General features: G+C 53.9%; 10 protein-coding genes across 10 annotated transcripts; 5 read left to right on the top strand and 5 right to left on the bottom strand.

The window, feature by feature from the left end:
- Positions 1-76: 76 nt before the first annotated feature.
- On the top strand, positions 77-887 carry SCP_0105160 (hypothetical protein; the record flags this gene model as incomplete). Its single annotated transcript, XM_027752748.1, has 6 exons — positions 77-149; positions 203-450; positions 507-532; positions 582-624; positions 687-820; positions 878-887. The coding sequence occupies 6 exons, from the start codon at positions 77-79 to the stop codon at positions 885-887; spliced, it is 534 nt and encodes a 177-aa protein (XP_027608549.1).
- Positions 888-1,294: 407 nt separating this feature from the next.
- On the bottom strand, positions 1,295-2,707 carry SCP_0105150 (hypothetical protein; the record flags this gene model as incomplete). Its single annotated transcript, XM_027752747.1, has 2 exons — positions 1,295-2,362; positions 2,462-2,707. The coding sequence occupies 2 exons, from the start codon at positions 2,705-2,707 to the stop codon at positions 1,295-1,297; spliced, it is 1,314 nt and encodes a 437-aa protein (XP_027608548.1).
- An 874-nt stretch (positions 2,708-3,581) lies between these two features.
- Positions 3,582-4,330, bottom strand: SCP_0105140 (hypothetical protein; the record flags this gene model as incomplete). The annotated part of the gene is made up of 3 exons (XM_027752746.1): positions 3,582-3,620; positions 3,679-4,167; positions 4,217-4,330. 3 exons carry the CDS (start codon positions 4,328-4,330, stop codon positions 3,582-3,584), a joined length of 642 nt encoding a protein of 213 aa, XP_027608547.1.
- Positions 4,331-4,553: 223 nt separating this feature from the next.
- Positions 4,554-6,328, bottom strand: SCP_0105130 (hypothetical protein; the record flags this gene model as incomplete). Its single annotated transcript, XM_027752745.1, has 6 exons — positions 4,554-5,551; positions 5,605-5,649; positions 5,705-6,040; positions 6,095-6,152; positions 6,207-6,238; positions 6,289-6,328. The coding sequence occupies 6 exons, from the start codon at positions 6,326-6,328 to the stop codon at positions 4,554-4,556; spliced, it is 1,509 nt and encodes a 502-aa protein (XP_027608546.1).
- A 276-nt stretch (positions 6,329-6,604) lies between these two features.
- SCP_0105120 (hypothetical protein) lies at positions 6,605-8,708 on the top strand (the record flags this gene model as incomplete). Its single annotated transcript, XM_027752744.1, has 4 exons — positions 6,605-6,788; positions 6,853-6,928; positions 6,980-7,142; positions 7,191-8,708. The coding sequence occupies 4 exons, from the start codon at positions 6,605-6,607 to the stop codon at positions 8,706-8,708; spliced, it is 1,941 nt and encodes a 646-aa protein (XP_027608545.1).
- Positions 8,709-9,116: 408 nt separating this feature from the next.
- SCP_0105110 (High osmolarity signaling protein) lies at positions 9,117-10,350 on the bottom strand (the record flags this gene model as incomplete). Its single annotated transcript, XM_027752743.1, has 5 exons — positions 9,117-9,148; positions 9,202-9,318; positions 9,374-10,111; positions 10,162-10,210; positions 10,267-10,350. The coding sequence occupies 5 exons, from the start codon at positions 10,348-10,350 to the stop codon at positions 9,117-9,119; spliced, it is 1,020 nt and encodes a 339-aa protein (XP_027608544.1).
- An 843-nt stretch (positions 10,351-11,193) lies between these two features.
- SCP_0105100 (hypothetical protein) lies at positions 11,194-12,424 on the top strand (the record flags this gene model as incomplete). The annotated part of the gene is made up of 3 exons (XM_027752742.1): positions 11,194-11,271; positions 11,324-11,924; positions 11,973-12,424. The coding sequence occupies 3 exons, from the start codon at positions 11,194-11,196 to the stop codon at positions 12,422-12,424; spliced, it is 1,131 nt and encodes a 376-aa protein (XP_027608543.1).
- Positions 12,425-12,980: 556 nt separating this feature from the next.
- SCP_0105090 (Paired amphipathic helix protein) lies at positions 12,981-17,730 on the top strand (the record flags this gene model as incomplete). The annotated part of the gene is made up of 10 exons (XM_027752741.1): positions 12,981-13,498; positions 13,692-14,295; positions 14,363-14,632; positions 14,689-15,195; positions 15,246-16,541; positions 16,605-16,892; positions 16,948-16,998; positions 17,066-17,224; positions 17,283-17,458; positions 17,514-17,730. 10 exons carry the CDS (start codon positions 12,981-12,983, stop codon positions 17,728-17,730), a joined length of 4,086 nt encoding a protein of 1,361 aa, XP_027608542.1.
- Positions 17,731-17,945: 215 nt separating this feature from the next.
- SCP_0105080 (hypothetical protein) lies at positions 17,946-19,920 on the top strand (the record flags this gene model as incomplete). The annotated part of the gene is made up of 3 exons (XM_027752740.1): positions 17,946-18,368; positions 18,424-18,463; positions 18,533-19,920. The coding sequence occupies 3 exons, from the start codon at positions 17,946-17,948 to the stop codon at positions 19,918-19,920; spliced, it is 1,851 nt and encodes a 616-aa protein (XP_027608541.1).
- A 1,181-nt stretch (positions 19,921-21,101) lies between these two features.
- SCP_0105070 (hypothetical protein) lies at positions 21,102-22,757 on the bottom strand (the record flags this gene model as incomplete). Its single annotated transcript, XM_027752739.1, has 1 exon — positions 21,102-22,757. The coding sequence occupies one exon, from the start codon at positions 22,755-22,757 to the stop codon at positions 21,102-21,104; it is 1,656 nt and encodes a 551-aa protein (XP_027608540.1).
- Between the last annotated feature and the right edge of the window lie 170 nt (positions 22,758-22,927).

Below are 22,927 nucleotides of genomic sequence, written 5' to 3'. Positions count from 1 at the left end.
CTGAATATACCATTCAGTGATCTTGATATCCAAACTACATGCAATGTATGGATGCAACAGAAAACTACTCGCCGTCATGTGCGGCTTCTTTGTCCTTGATATCGTCGTGACGGCGGCTGTAGGTGGCACTGCGACTCATAAAATGCGAGGTACGGTGTCTCCCAATATTATCTGTGCTAATAAACAATGATTTGTGTCCCAGCTATCACGGTAGCCGGTCATACCGGATGTCTTCCGGTCAATGACTACAGCTATGCGTGGGCGTACTGGGTACCATCACTTGGCTTTGAGATCATCCTGTTCGTGTTGGCTCTCTGGAAAGCCGTACAAGAAGTACGAGGTGACATCAGGACACCTCGTTTAATGGTGGTCCTCTTGCGCGACTCCATCTTCTATTTTGGCGCAGCTTGCACAATTCTTCTGACCAACTTCTTCGTATGGTTGTTTCGGGTACGGCGTGGTTTTTTTTATTTTCGTCGACAGAAGCACTCACTTTTCAGATATAGCCTACGTTGCTTGGTGCTTTTGTTCCGTAAGTGAGATTTGTCTAGCATTACGATGGATCTGAAACTTCTTTCAAGCTTGGTTACCGCGGGCCGCTCGATTATCGGCTGTCGGATGCTGGTATGGGCCTGGTGTTTTGTCTCTTCAGCGATTCTGTCGCACTGACTCGTCGTGTTCGGTAGTTAAACATCCAGGAGGTTGCGGAGACGTTGGCTAACCCACCATCTAGCATAGGCCTGTTGCCGTCAATACAGTTTCAGACGTCCAGCGTGATGGAGGAGGGGATTATTCAAGAGATCTCATACGCTGAATCAAGGTATGTATATGGCTCATCGTGACGATCTTGCCGATACAGATCACTCCATGTTCGCAGCGATGTGTAGTGAGCACGGGCTTTTACTCTTGGACAGTCGGTGTAGTGCTCGATCCCCTAGTGGTAACAAACAGTTTAATTTTGTACGCTGCTTGTGTTATTGCGTTAATCTTGTACCCTGTACATACACCTTGCGCGAACAACAGACGAGGCACACATACGCGCAGGAGACGTACCACGACGTAAACTGGGTGTAGACACGGACATCCAACGCACGAAGGTTGAAGCAGAGTGGCTATAACAGCCTTTGGGAGACTAACCCAGGAAAAGGAGACCAGACTCCACGCGCAGTAAAGTCGACGTTCCCACCATGGTGCAGTTGGATGAGAGGGCAGTATATTGCATTAGATACAGTATCAGCAGAAGCACAATCATACACCTATTATCATACATGGATCAGTCTGCGCAGCCGTAGACTCAGTCTGCGCCATCCCTACACTCCGAGTCCAGCATCTGTATTCCTCTGCGGACCAGCCTCCGTCGCCACTCCATCATCTCTCCTTGCACACCTGCTTCCACAGCGCGCGACGACAACCCTGACCTCAGCCAGCGTACGTCACGGGCTCGTATCGATTTTAAATGGGGAAGCTTGGGGAGCAACGACTCTAGCACGGGGTAAAATTCTTGTCGCGGACGGGGTACCGAGAGAATCTGAAGGGGGTGAGAAGACGATGACAGCGTGAGAGCAGGAAGGGGTTTTTCAAGTGAGAGATGGTATAGACGAGGACACGTGTCCAGCAGAGTAGAAGGAGAGGGTGAGAAGACGGATGGCCACGTCTGCGGAGTGTACAGGTGAAGAGAAGTCAATGTTTGACCATGCGCTTCAATGAATTGGGGGACAAGGGAGTTGGAGACGAGTGTATCTGCGTATGGCGTGATCACGAGATGGTGAAGAGAGGGGAGGGGGGAATGGAGTAGCGCAAACATGACCGGAGAGTGCGGCATGGAGAGTAGGACAAGCCTGCGGAGGCGAGAAAGTTCAAGAGGCTTGAACAGGCTGAGGGCGTCAGACTCATCCAAAGAGTCTAACTCAGCTAAGTCAGTATCCTGTCCAGAGATCTCCAGTTCTTCCAAACTATTGCAGGAACGAAGGAAGGTGACGAAGGTATCCTCTCGTGTGCGCAAGGAGATGTGGACCTTAATGCCTTTCAAGATGCGTAGGTGCGCTATTCCTTCGCGATCCGATAGAGCGGTTATGACACGGCGACTGAGATGTATCGTGGGATTCAACGTGAGATGCGCGAGGAGGGGGACAAGTGGAAACAGCTGCGTGAGTAGAGCATCGACATGATAGCTTTCAGAAGTCAGGATTGTCTTCAGCTGGTGCAAGTCGAGCTCTTGCACCCAGCGTCCCGGAGTGGAGTAAGGTATCCGACGAATGGAGTCCCACATTTGATCTGCGGATTGGAGATGCGCTGTGAACTTCTCCAGGCTCGACAAAGTGCTGATGCGAACATGCGCATAGTACAGCGGCAGAGCAACAGCCTAAAAGATGAGATGTGGACAGAGGTCAAATTCCTGCATGAATGGTACAGAAGGAAAAGATGCCGTTCAGACCAAATGCTCAAGAACTCTCCGACTCACCGTTAATTCCTTGCATACGAGCAACAGACCGCGCTTCAACTTATCTCGCTCCGTACTCCATTTGTAATGCCCGTTGTACTGTTCGAACACAAACGCCAATATCTTCGCCCACAGCTCTGGTGGGACATGCTTCGCAGGAGCTCTGGATGGAAGGAGCGGCAGTAGAAGAAAGCTGCCAGAGCAGCGAGCGAGAGGGCGAGGATTCAAGAGAATGGGCTGGACATCTGTCCTGGTGATCACGCTCATCGTAGTGCAGAAGGAAGGTGAAACTCGCCACCGAGACGTTTTGTGGAGCGTACGGAGTCGGCACGCTCGGCCCGTCACCACGCTTCGGTGAATCGGAGCAGCGCAACTCCACCAGTACAGTACCGTCTGCAGATGTGGCGAACCCTCATCTTCCTGCAGGAATGCGACGAATGCCGACATGTGTCGTCCGACGTCGCCGATCCTCGAATTGCGAAAGCTCTCCGACTGACTCTGCCCCTGGATATTCGTCTGTCGACTTCTGCACGCGAATATTCGGGAGAGATGTACTGGGGAGAGTGTCGTTGTACATACATCAAGGTCAGTGCGTAAAAGCGGATATGCGCATTGGAACGATTCTGCCACTCGGCTTCGCGTTACCGAACGAATGGTTCTAGCCGGCGTTGTGCCGGAGGATATGTGGGTGTTCTACATTGGGGAAAAAGGTGTAATTGATCTTCGTCGTACTCCACGAGAGAGGATACTGGCCACCTGGTACATCTCCGAACGCGTGCTATCTCTCGTTGACCAGGACTTGTGCCGTTTGCAATCCCGGAGACAGTAATCCTGGAAACTCAGTGAGTAGTCGTTAACAGGCTGTAGTGGACGGCACGGATATGTTTCTTTACGATGAAAGGCTACGGACGTCTGTTCGTCGTCATAACTGGCAGGGTTTTTTTCTTTCTAGCTGTCGGAAGTTCGTTCGTTGTGAAAGAATTGGACAAGAAATGGTATATGACAGAGATCTCAAACAGACGGCGTAGCAATTGCAAACATACATTCCAACATCAATAAATCGTAGTGAAAGCCGCTAAGTACCCCTCTTCCACTGCATACCACGAGCGCTCGAAGAAAAATGCTACAAACAGCAGGACGGTCAAAAGAATGAGAGTGAGAGTTGATCTGGTCGTGCTGGCTACACAGGAAATAGAGATGAATTTTACACTAGGGTTGCAGACTTGCGGACGACTTACACGATTGGGGCCCATGCCATACTGTCTGAAGAAATTGACAAACTCCGGAAGATCCTCTCGAAGATTGGGGTCTTCGAAGTGCGCAAGAACCTCGATGGGCTCCCTTCCTCTGAAGCCGAGCATGTGCCCGCCCCAAGGATGACATTTCCCGCTCGTCAACTTCTGCACAGACCGGTTCAAAGGAGATCCATCGTTGAAGAAGTTGTCGTTGTACACCAGGAATAGCGCATGGCCAGAGGTAGGCATGTAGGAATCGTCGTACCTGCGGATTGTCTTGACGGATGGGGTCTCCTTGAACCACGGATGCCAGTCCCACTTATGGCGCAGGACATACGAGACGTCAGGATCTGGCTGAAACTTGTAATCAACCTTGACGGGACGAGGAGCGTCGCCGTCCGCAGGGAAGAGGATGGCTTGTACACTCCGCCGCTTAGTATCCGGCCCTCCCTTCACCAAGTAATCACATTCGGACTTGTGCCGTTTCCAATCCTACTATGCATCAGGATCTCCATGAAAGTCAAAAATTTGCGCAACTCACGGCGTCGCTATGCTCTTGCTTACAATAGCGGGCCTTCTTGCATCGAGAGCACTGCTTGGATGCATCTTTCCAGCACACGAGGCAGGGATGCCAGAGGTCTTCAGGACTCGCCATAGTTATGACAATATTTGCGTTACAGTAACTAGATCGCCTTAGTGAAGACGACTTATAAGCACAAGAAGCCTCGCCCCTATTGCCTTCCGAAGCACGCGGACGACGGGAGCAGGAATGCAATGGACGCACACTATTTCTGCAGTCAGTTCCAAAACCGAAGGCATCTATACGTAGCGGGGTGTCACGCTATACATTGGATACAACAACCCTTATGCATGTCAAATCAAGATCCAGGGGGACCCAAGATATCATCCATTTCCTCAACGAACTTCTCGTAATCATCTTTCGGCTTCTCTCGCCCGCCCTTTCCGCTTGCCTGGGACTTCTGGGCCGCAGCGGATCCAAACTGATCCTGCAGAGTGCTGAGAAGGTCGGGTCGCCGAGCAGCAGGAGCAACCTCCACTTCGTCAGAGCCTGCTGTGGGACCCAGAGAAGGAGCGGCATTGATCTTTGGGGCTGCGGCGCTGACCGCGCCAGCCTTCTTGCGCTTCAGAGCGGTAGGCACAAAGGCTGTGCTTTCCTTCTTCAAGTTACGCAATTCCGGAGCTGCCGAGACCGTCGCAGCTGCTGCAATGCTAGACGACGCGCTAGGTAGTGAAGGGTTGGGAGGAAGGGATGGGTGTGCCGGTGTTGCCAGTCTGGAAGCACGGTGAGCTTGATACGTTTGGTGGGGTATGGAAGATAGAGGATCCTGCTTTGCAGAAGCAGATTGACTCCGCCGAGGGAAGAATCCGAGTGGCGGAGGAGGAAATCCTGGAGGAGGTGGATGAAATTGGTTTTGTGCGAAACCAGGTGGAGGTGGCAGTAGGGTTGGAAACCCAGGAGGTGGTGGAGGTATACTTGAAATCCCGACTGGAGGCCCATTCGGGAATCCCGAAGGAGGCGGTGGAAGTTGAAAAAGAGGCAACCCTGAAGGTAGGACTGGGAATCCAGGTGGTAACGGCGGTAAAGCGCCAGGTAGGGGTGGATGGGGTATAGATGGCAAACTAGCAGGCGGTGGGGGAAAACCAACAGAAAAGCCTGGAGGCGGTGGAGGACTGGTACCAGCAGGGAATGCTGTCGGTGGAACAATGTGAGGAGGGAGAGTTGGTGGAAGAGGTGCCACTCCGGCTTTGGGCGGGGGAGGACCCTCAGGCATAGGTATATCGTCATCACTGTCGTCCTGATCTTCTGATGCTCCAGGCGGTGGCCCTTCAGGCATGACTATGTCTTCATCTTCACCTACGTGTATATCAGGAGATCGCGTTCTGTAAGACAGCCGTGTTAGAACATACCAGATCCGTCCTCCTCGTCACTTGCGACTTCATCTGGTCTCAGCGCTGTATATCATAAATGAGTATCAAATGTCTAGATAGAAAGGATTGTAGGACTAACGCCGCTCCACGTAAGGCATTCCAGGAGGAGGCACACCGTAGGAATTCATGACGGGATCATAGTATATGCTTCTCTCCGGATGTCGAGGGAGGCCATGCTTGTCGAACAGCTTCCTTGTCTTCTGGATGGGGATCTCGTCTTCTTTTTCCTCATGGTCGTTTTGCGTTTTTCGCGACCTGAAAACAAGCTTCCGATGTTCAGGGTGTTCAGCGACATAATCCTGCTTCTTCTTGGTGATCTTTTCTAGCTCTGTTTTGAGTTCTGCGAGGCGAGCTTTGTCCGATGCACTTTGTTGTGCTGATGTACCCTCGAGTTTTCCAATCTCTTCTTCGAGCTCTTTTGACGGAGATCAACAACGTCAGCAGACAAATGATGGCACTCAGGGCTCACCTCCCGTGTCCTTCTTGACGAGAGCAAAGTCGCGAGCTTTGGACCTCTCAGTTTTATTCTACTACAGGCGACATATGAAGGAGACACTTGAAAGAACGTGATGAGCACTCGCCTTCTTTAGTTCCTTCTTCCGCTGCGCCTTTCCTGCAAACTGGGTTGAGCTAGCGGAAGCGCTCTAGTAAACATGCACGTACGAAAGGCATCAGCTGGGTTCAGGTTTTTGTTCTTCGCCATGACGAGCAACAAAATAAGTCTACAAGCGAAGACTCTGTATTACGTTGTCGTCGTGTACGATGTTACGGTTGAGGTGGCGGACGCGGGAGAATTGCACGTGCGCCGGGTCTTGAGTCATCGAGCGCGATGAGCGAGTTCCTTCGACTCCGAGTCCCAAGTGGTGGTTGCCTTCCCTTCATCTGGGAAGCTTCCCCACAGCGACACTTATCCTCAACCATCACCGCACCGCGACGACGACCACGGTTACAGCGACTCGCCGTCTGCTCCGTTCGTGTCATGACTTCCCAGGGCGGTGTTCTCCAGCCCACCACCCCAAAGCGCCAGTCCAAGATGGCTTCGACTCAGTCTCTGAACCATCTCCTCAATTTCACCCTTCCTCCCAGGCAGTCTCACCAGGCTCAGAGTCTGCCTAGGCGGAACAGGAAGACTGGAACGCATCAGGGTGTCTGGAATAAGGAGAGTACGTGTTACAGTTTACCGTGCTCTGAATTGACCGGTATTCACTGCATACTTGGTGTCTGCAGGGTTCGTCAACGCCCAGTACCGCTTTGTTATGAACCCCCATGGAGACTACACCGTCCATTTCGCGGATCCGGACATGTAAGCTGAGCTGGTGCTGTTATCGTGACATCACTGACCGGTGGTTACAAGTTTCTTCCAGTGGCATGATATTCTTCAAGTAATAATTCCGCGAACTTCTGCGATGGCGTCTGCTGCAGGTCCAGGAGACCAGACTGTTCAAGAGGAGGGCGTCACGACCTGTCCCATCTGTCTCTCACCACCGACCGCCCCTCGAATGACCAAATGCGGTCATGTACGTGTATGCCTATCCTATATCTGCTGGTATTCTCATGTTTTCTAGGTTTTCTGCTTCCCGTGTATTCTGCATTACCTCAACACTTCAGACAACCCGAAGTGGGTTCGCTGTCCGATTTGCTTCGATTCAGTGAACGAGAGACAGCTCAAGAGTGTCAAGTGGTTTGATACTCCACTCGTGGAAGACACGGAGGAGCCTCCAGCGGAAGCTTCATCTTCAGCTTCTGCGATGGATAACGGCCTTATTGCCACGCCTCACCCTGGTTCTTCTCTCCGCATGCGGCTTATCCAGCGACCTCAGATCACCACGCTAGCATTACCTCGCTCGCAAACATGGCCATCTGATCTGCTTCCTCCGCATCAGGCTCCATTTCATTTCTTACCTGACGTCCTCACTTTTGCGAAGTTCATGCTTGCTACTCCAGCTTACCTCATTGCAGATCTCACCAAGGATCTGGACGAGCTTGGGACTGAGAGGCGAATGCTCCTCAGCATGGGTGACGATCTTAGCGTCAGCTTCGTAGATGCCGCAGAGGCGAAGTTGCGGCAGCAGATCGAGAAGGCGGCTGCTCTAGAGACACCGCAATTACAGGAATCCGTTGAGAATGCCTTGCAAGTCCAACAGCAGATCCTGGATCGCCATTCCCTGCATGACCAGCGCAAGAGAGAAGCGGAGTCTCGTGCCCGACCACCGGAAGATATTCCTCAAGATTTCCTGGCTACCCAAGCTGTTGGTTTCAACACCGCGAAGGCTTCCCCCTCTCCTGCACCACCGTCTACACCTGCTCCACGCGCATCCACACCTACCCGCAACCCCAGACAGCGCCGGAATCTGAACCCGCCGCCGCCGTCTACATCCACTTACTACTATTACCAGGCAGCAACAGGCATGCCGATCTTCCTGCACCCGCTCGATATCCGGATCCTCTTATCGCACTTCCACAGCTACGCAGATTTTCCAGATACCATCACCGTGCGCGTCGAGTCTTACGCGGAGAGCACGGTGAATGAGGATCTGCGCAAGCGGTGCAAGTACCTCGCGCACTTCTCCGAAGGTGCAGACGTCGTGTTCGTAGAAGCTGATCTGGAGGCTGTGGTCGGCGCGGACTGCCTCAAGAACTTCGAGGGCCCGCTCCGCATGCGGCGGACACGCCGCAAGGAGAAGGGGCGCAAGGACGACAAGGCGCGTGCGCGTGCTGAAGAGCGCGAGAAGGAGAAGCTCGCGTATGTGTGGCAGGACGCTGGCCATGTGGTGGTCCCGCCTGCCGCGCAGAGACCGCGCTCCCCTGCGGACATAGACGATATCACGCAGCCTGATGTCGAGGAGCAGTCGCAGCCAGCTGGAGCGTGGGGCGTTCGGAGTTTCGCCTCCGCTGCTCACGCGGCGGCGCAAGGCCAACCTGCTCCGCGTCCTCTGCGGCGCGACAGGGAAGGAGAGGCAGATGAATGGGAGCTGGATGTGGCATTCCATGAGCTGGAGCAGAGGAGTGGTAGAGGCGGGGGGAAGAAGAGGAGCGACAAGCTGGTTGTCCTCGGCGGCGGCAGCGGCGGAAGGCGACGTTGATCCCGAGCATCGTCAATCACTATCTAAGGACGAGACGGTTTTATGTTTTTACGGTGTTGAAACAAATCCAGTGTAGCAACAGTAATTCAAGCAAATACATCGTCGGCATTGTACCACCGCTACTGTGAGATACATGGTCCGCGAACAGCGTCATGACGCATGGTGAAACAGTGTGCATGCGCGCACAGGTGCATCCTACTAGAAAATGGGGTACTATCGGTAGCGGGTAGGGACAACGCTGAGAAGCAGAGGGAGAACGTATTGTATGCACGCGCAGCCACATGAACATGATATCAAGAGAATAACGGCCAGCGAGAAAGAAAGTGGATATATCTGATGTGCGCAATGATAGCATGTCGTGACTGTTCATTAAAGCGAAAATAAAACGCGAGAAATGCACTCGCCGTTTCAGATGACCTGCAGGTAATTCGACGGCGCGACTGCAAAAGACAGGATCAGCTCCGCCAGAGGCACGCAGGATTCAAAGACTCACTTCCTACTGTGCCATCCGATTTTTTCGCTTGCCACCACTTCCCTTGCTTGTCCAGGATCTCCAACGTTTCACCCTTCGAGAACGATATCTCGTTTGGATCATCGACGGAGGCGGTGTCTAAGTCGCTAAATTAGTGCACGGATTAAACGTGTCAGGTCAGTCCAAGACTCACATGCATATAGTGCTTTCGCTCTGTACATATCTGGACTAATGGGATTATCGACAGGGTCTGGGCTGCCCTGTCCACTTCCGCCGCCTGCGGCACCAACACCTGCAGCACCGCTGCCCATCAGCGGAGTGTTCGCAGTCGCATTGTGGTCTACAGCCCCTATCGAGCCGGGACCGCCGGTAACAGGAACATTGTGAATGCTACCCGTCCCAACGACGCTCCTTGTTGCACCCTCCATGCTGCCTGCATTATAGCTGTTGCCGCCCCCGATTGGACCGCCGAGGCTTCCGGACATTTTGGTATCGTAGCCAGGCATGATACCGCCGGATGGTGTAGTGGCGTAGCCGGCCTGGTATCCGTTTCCTGGGCCAATGTTATGCATTGATGTCGTGCGCGTCATCCTCCGGCGGCGCGATGGGGAAGTGAGACCGCCAGTGCCAAGTGCGTTGAATATGTGGAGAGCCAGGGAGTCCTCTTCTGAGGTGAAGTAGAGCACCCAGAGGATGTCGACTATGGCGAGGATGAGCCAGCCAGCAGCCATCGCGTTGAGGGAGGCGAAACCAGAGAAGATGCCCTGGTTGACGCCGATGACAGCGAAGACGATAGCGACAGCGCCGAAGACGGAAATTTGGAAGCGGTGCATCGCGATGGAGTCAGTCGCGAGAGTGTGCAGGACACCCAGGATGAGGAAGAGCTGAACGAAGATGGAGAACCATAGCACGCCGACGTTACCGTTGCCGTCTGGAGAACAAAATTCACGGTCTGCATTTGAGAAAGGAGATGGCGCTCACGCTGTGCAGTCGCTATTGCCTGGGCAATGAATGCTAGAAACCATCCTATCTGGAGTCAAGAATAGGGTCAAACCGGTGTTGCAACGAAGATGTGAGCGAACTGACCACTGCAAGGATGGTTGTGAAGAGAAAGAGATAGTGGGTAAGTATCGGTGTAAAGTCAAGCCCCTCGCTTCCTCGTGGCGGCATATTCAAAGGGGAGGGGTGCAGACGATGTCGTCGAGATCGTCAAGAACGACGAAGAAATGTGTAGGTCAGACAGAAGGGGAAGAACCTGGAAGGCGGCAGCGGAGAAGGAGGAGATGTAGTAGGCAGTGCGCAGACACGTTCAGGAAATTCTCACAGGCCTATGTATGGTCACAGCACGCGCCTGCGCCTCTCGGTGACTTCCTTACTCTGCCAACATTGTCCTTGTTCCCTCTATGTAGATCTGGGTAGTCGCCCATGCTGTGCGCCAGAAAACTCATATCCTTTTCGTTTACTGCCCACTCGTCGTGCTCAACGCCGAGACGAAACCGGACGACACAACTGGCTGGCGACCGTGACTGACTCGGCTGCAGGTGCTCCTGAATCACGACCCTCTCTGGTAAGGTCCTCGCCGACACTGACCGTCCACGAGCTAACGTTGTGCTAAACTAGTCACCGTCATTTCAGAGCCTCCGTGGTGCCCCTATGATGGAAACACGGTTTTCGTTGAATTTGACGATAACTTTAGCAATGCTCGCAGAGATTCCGTAAGCGCCAAGTACTAGTGCGTCAGAGTGTAATGGGGGCTGACTCATCCCGCACTGACGCCGAGTCACCGCGGACTGCTTCAGCGGCCGCTCCAAACTCCTCTCCGAGAGTGGCGGGCACGCGTCCGTATATAATCACCAGCCTTGCCCAGCCCGTCCTAACACGCCCGCTTCCCCCTGTTCGCGACTGTACTTCCTGGATCCTTCATGGACGTCCATTGCCATGTGTATTGGCAGCCTTGAGTTCACAGCCCAGGTCTTAATCCAGACGCCTTCCTTTTTCCTCTGCGTATCTTGGATGGTCATTTTCCACGCACTCATGGATGTGCTGCGCGTAGTCGCGGGGACCGTGCTTGCCACGGGTTGGTTGCTTCTGGCACGTCATAAATTGTCTGTTTGGTACGCGGAGTTCTCATCCTTTGCTCCAGAGCATTGTGTCCCCACTTGGTCGTTTGCTCCCTGGCTTGCACTCTGCGACGGCGAAAGGTGGCGCGCAGGGTGCAAAGGGCGCGCGTAGCGATCCTCCAAAGTCACCGTTATCTATCAAGGAAGTCATCGAGGTCGCTTCTGCCGGCTCTGTGGTATCAGTGCAGCAAGACATGAGCGGTCATGTCCGCTTTGCGAAAGTTCGCACTGAGCAATCGGTGCAACCCACATACTCTCGCTCTCCCGACGCATCACCTCCACCTGCGTCTCCACCCCTTACTCGCAATATGTCACCTCTTCGTCAGGAGGTCGTCATGTCTGCTTCACCAATTGCTTCGGAAGCGGATACATCCCACGCTGCTGATGTTCCGACGCAAGAAAATTCTAAGTCTGTGCCCCCGCCCTTGAAGCGTTTGTGCGGGAACGCTTTCCAGCATCCTCCACGGAGCGACACCATTTCGTCAGATCACTTTTCTTCTGCGTCGTCAGACACCGTGGTTTCCAGTCCTGTATCGTGCGAGTCCCAGGACGCGATTCAGGCGCTGACGCCGCCCCCAAAGAAGCACAAGCTTCTGCGGATGACCAGTGTCCCTCTTGGGAACAGTGAGTATCTTGCATTTCGCTCATGCCACACATCTCATTTGCTTTCAGCGAAGAAACACAGGAATTCCTGCATGCTGCGGAAACATAATAGCCTGTCTTCGGCACAGCACACGTCAACACCCCGGCCGCCACCCCCGCTGCGTACGGACCCGTATCAAGCGCCGTACTTTTTCCCTACCCCAGCCTCGCCTGAGGCTGCCGATTACATTCACCAGGTCCGTCGTGGTCGTGCGTTGGCGAGCACTGCGCTACCCGACAGTGGCTCTGAGCCACCAGCTGACCATCTGCGAACCGCGCGTCGGTCCCTGGATTTGCCCAAGTTTTCTCCACCGACCACTTCAGTCAAGGATCTCGTGCACGAGGAGCATCGTGACGATGTCGATCGTCCGCGGAAACGGCATTGGCATTTCCTACATCGGCCTCATAATCGGTCAGCATCGTTGGGTTCGGACGCGCGTACACTAGGCTCAGATTCGGGCTACAGCGAGGTCAGTCGTTGACTGTTCGCTGGACTTGTGCACGCAAGTCAGCCAGGTGAACATCGTTTACGTCTCTCGATGTTCATGACTTCCCCCCTCGATCTGACATATTGCGGATGTGTCAGTATTATCACGGGCCCGTACGTCTCTATGACGCGTCTCCTACGGAGGACGCGACCCCTTCGGACGACAGCCGGCTCGTCATCAATTCTTCTGAATCTCAAGATTCGACTCGACCCAGGATTTGTGTCGGGCATGCGATCCAGTCAGAAGTCTCGCAGAGATGTCGGAGGTATTCAGTATTTGCATTCCGTATTTATTCTCGCAAGGCTCCACTCTCCTTTAAATGTAGCATTTCCCCACCTTACGTCTGCTGTAATGTATCGTACGTACTATACTGCTTGACTATAATTTGTTACAATATTGCAATGTCGGCCGTCTGCTTGCACTCAGATCACCGTAATGGGTATCGGATTAGATTAGATGAGATTGAAGGGAGATCGAAGCGCCTCTTGAGCGCCTAAGCTCCGAACTTCGTGCCGCTCGCCTGCCTCCCGACTTCATATCTCTTGTGCACATGGACCCCGACACTACATCACACGATTCTCTACATGTTCCTCCACATCCACCAACTCCTCTCCCATTGGCACACTTTTCTCCAACTCCCAGTCCCCAGCCCCCAGCACCAGTATCATCGATGCAGGGACCACTACCCGGGCCAGTGCCACAACCAGCCGTGAGCGACTCTAAAGAGCACCTACTTCCAGCCCCAGTACTCGCGCCGAAAAGTGTACTACTACTTTCAGAACCAACGCCGACCGAGCCGAAGAGAGCCGCGAAGGCGCTGCGTCCGAGGACACCCAGAACCGCGCCGAGGACGCCCAATCCGATGACACCGCAGGATATGGCCAACGACGGTGACGGCGTGGCCACTGCGCTTTCTGGCCCCGCTGTCCCGCGCTCGCCGGTCCCCGATAGGCCATTGAACGTGACGGACGCGTTGAGCTACCTCGATGCGGTGAAGGTGCAGTTCCAGGATAAGCCAGATGTGTACAACCACTTTTTGGACATCATGAAGGACTTTAAAAGCCAAATGTGAGTGTCTTCTCTTCTTCGTCTGTATCCGTTGGGTTGGTGGTGGCATGACGTATGGCGTTTTTCTGGTTGTTCCAACCATATGCCACTTCTCTTGTGTTGTATCATTTCGCTGAGTATGACGCGTCGTATGTGTTGTTGTGTCCGATAACGGATTCCTTGCGGCTGTATTGCATGTTCTGATTCGTCTCAGGATTGATACTCCAGGAGTTATTGAGCGTGTTTCAATGCTCTTCCACGGGAACCCGTACCTCATACAAGGGTTCAACACCTTCCTCCCTCCCGGTTACCGCATCGAGCTCTCTACCGACCCGCTCAATTTGGACACTATCACCGTCATGACCCCAGTAGGTACCATCACGCAGAGTATCACCGCGTTTGGTACTCCCGTACGCGTCCCGCGCGAGCCACTCTTGGCCGCACCGACGATCATCGCGCCGTTTGCTCAGCCACCACCCTTTGGACCTCCCCCGCCCGTTCTGCCCGTTGGTATCGGGAATGGTTCGCGCCCACATACACCGCTACCACACATGTCCGTTGTCGGCGGTCCGTCTCCATTTGTCGAGCCTCCTGCTCCTTATTCGCCCGCGACGCAAGGGGCCCAGACGACTGCTGCTGCGTCCTTCCTGGGCAACTTGAACAATAGGACCGTGGAGAAGGCTCCGGCTGGCGAGTTTAACCACGCAATCCAGTACCTCAACAAGATAAAGATGCGCTTTGCAGACGACCAAGAAACGTACAAACAATTCCTAGAGATCCTGCAGACATACCAGAAGGAGCAGAAACAGTTGCATGACGTGAGCTTCCTATACTATTTACGTGTGGCTTTTTTTGCCGCTTGTACTGATCGAGTTGTTTCTCCAGTCACAAGTGTATGCACAGGTTCAGATGCTGTTCAAGGACGCACCTGATCTGATGAATGAGTTCAAAGACTTCCTTCCAGAAGCCATGGCACCGTCCGTTCAACCCGCGGGGTTGGTTGGTATCATGCCCCATCCAGTAAGTAGTTCTGGCCCTTGGACTCAAGGTGAACCGTCCACCGCACCACCGGAGAAGGTTAGTAAAGCTCCTAACAGACGGCGGAAGCGAGCCGCCGACAAGGAAACACCTGCGACGCAGAAGGGTGGAAGCCGAGTGAGCTCTCTTTTTCCCGGTAAAACCCTTCTGTTCACACGGCGTGTTTATTCTAGGCCAAACGAGCGAAGACGACTCAAAAACCGGAACCGGCGTCGCCCAAATTCTCACCGTATCAGGTCCCACAGTCTCCTCAGCCAGTCCCGCCCCCTCCGCACCAGCCAACCAGCGCTCCGCATCATCCTCACGCAACTCATACCCACGCCCTGCAACCCACTGCTATCTCACCGAATCCATCCGTAACCACCTCGGAAGAGCTCCTGTTCTTCGATCGCACCAAGCGAGCATTGGAGAACGGTGGAACGTATGAAGAATTCTTGAAGCTGCTGAACCTTTTCGCGAAGGATATTATTGACACAGAAACCCTAATTGACCGTGCGGAAATCTTTCTGGGCGATGGGGACCTTATGACGCAGTTTAAGGACCTGATGAACTGGGATGACAAGCATGGCAATGTTGAGTACGGACCGCCGGGCAGCATCAGGACTGGTCCTCCGGACGTTTACGCAGCAAGGATCCCAGACGATGGCCAGGGACCGAGCTATCGCCGATTGCCAGACAGTGTGAGTCCACTTCCCACACGTTTATAGAGCTGTCTGATAGAAGGCACCAGGAAATTCACCTTGCATGCTCTGGCCGCGACGAACTTTGTTGGTCTGTGCTCAACGACGTGTGGCTCTCCCACCCTACGTGGGCATCGGAGGACGCCGGGTTCGCTGCACATAAAAAGAACCAGTTCGAAGAGACACTAGCTCGGAGCGAAGATGAGCGGCATGAATACCACGTGCAAATAGATGCTCTCCAACGTACAATCGCTGTGCTGGAGCCGCTGGATGTGCGCCTCGAGGAAATGACGGCTGAAGAGCGTGCTCAGTTCAGGCTGAAGCCTGACCTTAGCGGCACTGGGCGGGCAATCTACGAGCGCATTATCAAAAAGGTCTATGGGCGGGACGCCGGGCTGGAAATTCTGAAAGCGCTCCAAGAGTGTCCTGCGGTCGCTGTCCCCGTCGTGCTTCAACGACTGAAGCTGAAAGACTATGAATGGCGGCGATGGCGGCGCGAATTTAACAAGACATGGAAGGACGTAGATGTGAAGAATTTTTACAAGGCTCTTGACATGCAAAGCGTCGTCTTCAAGACGAACGACAAGAAGAATATTACTGCCAAGCATTTCGTGCAGGATATTGAAGCTGCGAAGGCTGCACAGACCCAAGCCAGGGAAGCGGAAACACGTCCCACTCCCATTGGCAAATCACTTGGCCACCAGCTGGAGTACGAATTCAGTGACACGGGCGTTCTGCACGATTCCCTCAAACTGATTTATTCGTTCCTCGATCATTCTCCGTCACTGTACGGTCCTTCGGAACGGCGCGGCATTGAGCGCTTTTTGCGCCAATTTGTCCCCCTCTTCTTCATGTATCCCGTGCAGGAGTTCAACGCTGCGTGTGGGCCTCTGGAGGGTGGTCACGATGACGATATGACTGACGATACTGTTCTAAGTACCGACGGAGTTGATGACCATCCAATCGCTAACCGCGACCGCAGTGGAAGGCGGCAACCGAGCGGGAACCACTCTACTGCTGTCTGTGCTGGTGACCTCAGAAGGCGACTTCTAAGAACGGCACAAGAACGATCACCCCGGACGAAGACGAAGGAACTCTCTTCGCGTTCAGCGGCTCATACTAGGTCTACATCCCCAGTCCCGAACGAAGGAAGTGCGTCAACTGCGCGGATCAAAGCATCTAGGCTGAATCAAGAATTGGCCATCGAGGATACTCTCCGCACAAGCCCCGAGGATATTTGGATCATGGAAGCTGGAGCTGCTTCTGCTAGCGCAGGCGAGGGGCCGATTCGGAGGCGGCCTTTTTTCGCAAATACAACATTCTATACGCTGTTGCGCCTTCTGCAGGTATGACGCTACTCAGCTCACGCGGGCACAGATGAACTGACAAAGGGTCATCATGCGGCTTAGCTGTTGTATTCACGGCTGCTGCTGTGCAAGGACTTCGGAGCGCGCACGGCTGCGGAAAAGCATGCCAGTTTGCTCGCGAACCCTGTTGCTGTCCAGCTGGGATTGGACGAACCCAATGGCCCACCTGCCGTACTGGCCCAAGCAATGGAAGCTTTAGGTGAAAGTCGAACAGCCGAGGAGCCGAATGTTCTATATCTGTACTTGCTCGACGCATGCGAGAAGGTATTTGCAACCGAGCTGGACCAACCTGTGTTCGAGGAGCATATGCGTTGGTTCTTCCGTACCAAGGTAAGGGGTGGATTATCCCAAGTTGCGAGACGCTGAGCATCCACGTCTCGTCCAGGCATATCATGTCTTTACCCTGGATAGGGTGATCACCGCGATTGTCAAACAGGTGCGTTTACAGCGACTCTTTGTGCTGGTGCCGATGGACTAACAAGATTGACGATGTTGCTCGGAAGGTACAAACCATAATGGCGGACCATAAGTGTCAAGAGCTATGGGGACTTCTGCAAGCAGCACGAAGTGAAGAGGTTCTTACGGCACATGATACCATCCGATATAGGCGGGAAGCAGAGCGTCACGTTGGATCAGATGACAATCTATACCGGTTCGACTGGGTATGTCATCATGGAGTCTGTGCGGCAATGATCCCTGATTGACAGCCAATCGGCACAGGACGCGCAGTCGAGGATGATACGGATCCAATTGGTGGGTGGGGGTGATGCCAGCGTGGATGAAGACAACTCGACAATCGGGCGGTGGCAGGAGTATGTTGCGAGTTATGTTCTGGCACACGCGACGGAATGGATGCCTGCAGAACCGCGGCAACATGGGGGGTTATTCTTGAGACGGTGAGTGGGTATGGGGTATGTGAGATGACATGTGAGTGCTGAAGGGTATTAATAGGTGCCTGATGGACGGGTCCGAGAAAGGGGAAGCGCTGCAGCGGGAGAAGGGGGTGCGGATAGTGGTTGCCGCAGGAACGTACAGGCTGATGTATGCAGCGGGGAGCGAGGAGACGTTGTGGCGACGGCGGGGAGAGGCAGCGGACGGGGAGCTCAGGGCTCGTGCACGTGCACAGGCGGAGGAGCGGATGCGACGACTGGGGCGGCTGCTTTCGTAGGCTGCCGTGGGACTCTGTGCTATTTCTGTATCTGCGCTATTTTTGGACTGTAGCCTATTCTGTCGTTACTCAACGTGGTCCCCTGCATAAGTAATTCGCCTTCGCCGTCTTTCTCCTCTTGCTCCCTGTCTCCCACAGCCCCCAGCTCTCCCTCCTCGCCGTCCCCCACGTCCTCCGCGCACCCACACTCGTCCTAGCGCTACCCGCGAGGTAGCATGCGCAGGCACAATTTACTTGGCCCGTCGTCCTCCGTTGTCACGGGTTCCACTCCTCCGCCAGCCCACCATATTCCTCGTCGTCCCCGTCGTCGTCGTTCGCCAGGCCCTTCATCTTCATGGTCGGCATTTTTCGTGACCGTCGTAGCATCAGCCTCACCCGCGGAGAGTCGCCCCTTTACCGCTCAAGCCACTCCACCGCCAGATTTCCTCTGCCCACACTTCGGGAACATTCCATGTCGGAACTCCTTCTCCGCTCCCACAAGTTCTCTTCCCCCACAGAGCAGCGTTACTCCAGTCTCGGTCGCATTCACACAACAAGTGCCGAGAAGTGCAAGCGTCGCAGACAAGTTTGTCCAGGGTGATGATAAGCGTTGGCGTAAAACCGATATGTGGTCTCTGTACGGCTCCACTATATGCATGGTGAGTAATTTCCTTCCCATGATCCATGCTTTTTAGTGACGCTTGTGGGTTGCAGGCGTCCGAATGCTCGGCAGTCCCAATTTCGACCGTCCAAAGTTCGTCCACCCCAAGTTCCCCCCCAAGTTCGACCATCCCAAGTTCGACAACTGATTACGCTACTTTAGTTGCCGAATCTGCTTCCTCCAGCTATACGTCTTCGACCTTTGTACATTCTTCCAGTACTCCATCTCTCCCTTCAGGGTGGCCGACGAAACCCAAGGATGACAATGTAACAACCCCAGTCATTGTCACGCTGTCTCTTGTCCTCGCCCTCTGCATCTGCTCTATCATCACACTATGTGTGATGTGGCGAAAGAAGCGGCGTCTCAAGGCTCGGAGCGATTTGGAGAAGAGAGCGCGGAAGGATAGTCTAGGTGACGACTCTGATAATGAGTCGGAGGAGCTCAAGCACTTCCGCTCTAAACAGAGGATATGGGCCAAAGCCACGGCGCGGTGGAAGGCCAATATCCGACACTCCGTGCGGAGGAGGAGGAAGCACGCGGCGTCAGGACCCAAAGACACTGGTTTCCGGACGTTGGTCGAGACATGCCAAAATTCGCAGTCTTCCGCGTCTCTACCGCGCACTGCAGACAGTCATGATTCTGCGGGCTATGAAGCTGTCAACGACATCTCGTCTTCACTGCAGTCTCATGACCCAGTAAATGCTCATGTGATCCATCCTCCGAGCCCTACCTCTTCCCCTACTCAACCTCCAGCATATTTATCAAATTCTCCAGCAGTGTGCGATGACTTGGCTTATGCGCATTGCTCGCAGAATCTCTCCCCATACCCCAACCTTAATGATACCACACCATCTAGCTCGGTTTCAGGGGGCGCGAATCCGGACATCGAATACCAGGAGTCTTTTAGGGCAGCACACGTCGCCACAGACGACAAAGCAGTACTGGCACGTATCGCATCCATGGCTAGCGCGCCGCCTTTCACCGACCTTTCCTCATCTGAGGAATTGACCGTCTCCTACGCCTCGGTACCTGCTCTTGACGACGAATTCGAGGACTTGCCATTCGGCATGCAGGTCTCTGACACGGAGCCAGGTGCATCACGGAGCTTAGGAACACTTCCGCCGGCGATGTCGCATGAACATGTCGATGTGCCCTCTTATTCGTGCGATGTCTTCCCGCAGCCGTCTCTTCTTCCCCCGCCGCCCATGAAGGCCCTGGCGGCGTCTATGTTCTACGAGTATCCGTCCTCCTTCGAGGAGGATTACTGCGCGGAGCCTGAGGCGCACCCATCAGCGCCACCGTTTGAAGTCGAGAGCTCCGCCGTACCAAGTGCTCCGCCGCTTGAACTCGATTTCGAGTCGGGTGACGTCGGGGGTCTGCTACCGTCCGCTCCGCCTCTGGACGATGAAGTCACTGCCCGAGGGAGTTCTCTCACCGCAGCACCGCGAGAGCCCGCCGATCGCGGTGCGGAGTCGTCCTCATCCGCATCCGCTATGCGTCGTGCGCCGTCGCCGCCGTGGAGTGCCAGTCCGCCGCGTTACCTCCCTTAGCACCCTAGCGCCGTCTGTGTTTTCTGTAGCTTTCTTGGATCGGCATAGTTTTATTTTACATGCATTTGGTCACCCGTAGTCATTCAATGGAAGGAGGTCTCTGTCCACGATTTGCGCGGACGCTGTGTGTATTGTCGGTGCGTGCGGAAGCAGATAGTACCAAGTTCCGTCATAGTCCAGGCGTGTGCCGTTTGCTTCCGCCTCGGGGATGCAAATATGCAATTCGGATCTGAGAGATTGCCCCCTCCTATGTTTCTACCCCTTCGCGACCTGCTGCAGGGCAAGGAGAAAGTATGAGGAAGCTGTGTAGGCATCTGTTTTTGGAGGAAAAAATACGCCACCATCTTGCCTACTCGTCTTGCAAATCAAGTTCGAGCATCGAAAGGGTAGACATATCTAGTGGTTTCATATGTAGACAACAAATAATCCCACAAAAACATTTTGTAGAATACATTTGAATTAGAAACCATAGGCAAGCACAAGAACAGAGGGGTATTTCAAACTCGTAGGTAACCAGGAAAATAGGAAAACAAGCAAACTACGGTTATTTCTGCGCACTCATTCCATTTGATGCACCGAGCTGCAAGCCAACAGACTTGTGACAAAGTACACCAAAGAGAAGGAGCAGCAGAAAATGCCAAAAGAAAGTTCCCCCGACGACACAAGCCAGTACTGCAGTAGCAAGGTCATCGCGTTCCCATGTTGCAAGCAGAGCATAGGAAACAAGGGCGGCAAAAATTAGATAACCAATAATGGAGGCGGTGCCTCCATAATAGTGGTTAAACTATTAAGAACAGATACTACACTTGATCTAAGCCAAAAGGCCAGAGTGGTGAAGATTTGGAGTGCTCCAACCCGGATTATATACCGACGCTCATCTGCGCACGGACCATCTTTTGTGTGGCCCCGAATCGGGAAGGTGTTGTGGAACGCTGGGGTGCACCTAGCGCCTTCTTACTCAAGTACAAATGTGTGCTTCAGAAGTGAGCTGGACGATAAATCAGGCCGACCATCCTACGTCTCATATAGTTTTTGAAGTTGTAATGTCTGTATATCATCTACTAGATTGTCCACGTCAATACATAACGACCAGTCCGTCCGTGTTCCTATGGACCCTGCACATGATAAACTCGATGCCGTTGAGCCTTATGTCCATTGTATGCATTCTGAACCACCTGATCTCAAGAAGGAATCATGATAGAGGCCGGCCTCCCACTCTCCCGACCATGGACCCCGAGAATCTTGGCACCGCAATCCAGCAGTACGCCTGGTCCAGAGATAGCCCTCCTATGTTCCAGAGAAGGTCTTCGAGCGATCTGCGCTGCACCGTAGGCTTCGTTCTCTTTATCGTCCGAGGTAATCAGAGACGCGCTCGAGACCCCAAGCTTCTCTGAGGAAAGTCTCGGCCCAAGGTTCTTCTTGAAGACCTGGATCAGCTTTGTCTTCTTCCCGTGCGTTGGGTGGAGCAAGGCAGGAGAGCACCAGAAGCCCACGGGTGTGAATGACTTCTCGCCGGGAGCGAGTGTCCCATATTCGGAAATACGGTCATCGACTCTGTACTCGAACCGCCAGCTTAGCTTGAGCGGCTCCTGACGAGACTGTGCCACGTATCCGCGGGAACTGTTGGGGTGGTGCTCGAATAGTTCCGTGCCACGGACCACGTACACTCCATTCGAATCAATCCTAAGAGAGGCCTGCCGAGATATGTAGTCCTTGGACCCGTCCCCTGCCAGAGTCAAGCGGCGCAGCACGAGCGGAGTGTCGAGCGTGCCACGGCGGAGGACAAATGCCTGTCGCTTCACTGGACGGAAGTGGGCTGCACCGTAGGTGAGAGCGTTGACCAGGTCGACGTTACGATCGTCCGAGGCCTCCTCGCTCGAATAACCCACTAGCGTGAATGTCGGCCACATAGTCCGAGAGCCTTCTTGATCAATCCAAAACTCCAGTTCGATTTCCCGCAGCCATCCAAGTATACCTGGTATGTTCGGTGACTTGGACGACGGAGAGGCCAGTGGGCTTGAGATGCGACTAGATCGCGCGCTACTAGTAGGCCTGACGCCGTTCTTCGCGAATGCAGTGCGAGGCGAAGGAGGTAGGCGGATGTCAAAAGAAGCTACAACGGGTGTCACGGGAGCAGAGCTAACTTCAGCGTTGTGAGGCATAGGGGAAGGGCTGCGCGAGCGTCCACCGGCTTCAGACAAGGGAGAAATGCTCTTCGTCTTCTGGTGACGCCTAAAAGAGAAACCATCACGCTTGACACCAGGTACTGCATAGTTGACATCCGCGGTGACAATGGACGGTGAGGGTGATAATAACGAACCGGATCCGAAGAGAGCGGTGGAGAGAATGGTGCTAGATCCGGGACTTCTGAAAAGCCCAGAAGACGAGCCACGATATGCGACGCTTTCTGCCGAGGTATGCTGCTGATACTCGTAGAAGGAATGGGATGATAGAAATGGAGATTCCACTGCAGGCGAACTCGGGACTGAGCATACAGGTGTCATTCTACCAGAGACGACTGGAGAGCCGTGCGCAGAGCCTGTCGGAGACGAAAAGCGTAGACTATTGCCATAGTCTACATCATGAGCGGTGAAGTTGACACTGCTGCTGCTGCTGGGGGACTGGATCAGGAAGTGCTCCTCTTGAAATTCCTCTTCCTGCAGCAGGAAGTCCCCGCAGTCCGTTTCTGTGTGGAGAAAAATCGGAATCTCGCCAGAGCTACAGAGCGAAAACAGTGTGCTAGCTTCCAAGGAGGGTGAGGGGCTAGGAGGATTCAACTCGTCGAGACCCTCGAGGACTTCCCAATTCGATGCACGCCGATGTGGGTACTGTTCCATGGAAACAATCTCTACCCCAGTGAAATACAGTCAATCCAAGGATGGTGGGAATTCTTCCTGCAAGACCAGCTTGCCAATCTTGCCTCCAGAAAAGTTGGTAGAAGTTCAATGCTTGATGCCGAGAACGCGTGCTAAGACGCGTCTTGATCACGTGCCCCCCTCCCGGCTAA

The sequence above is a fragment of the Sparassis crispa genome (assembly GCF_003851025.1).
Source record: "Sparassis crispa DNA, contig_000000F, whole genome shotgun sequence".
Lineage (NCBI taxonomy): Eukaryota > Fungi > Basidiomycota > Agaricomycetes > Polyporales > Sparassidaceae > Sparassis > Sparassis crispa.
This window is presented reverse-complemented; position numbering and strand designations above follow the sequence as displayed.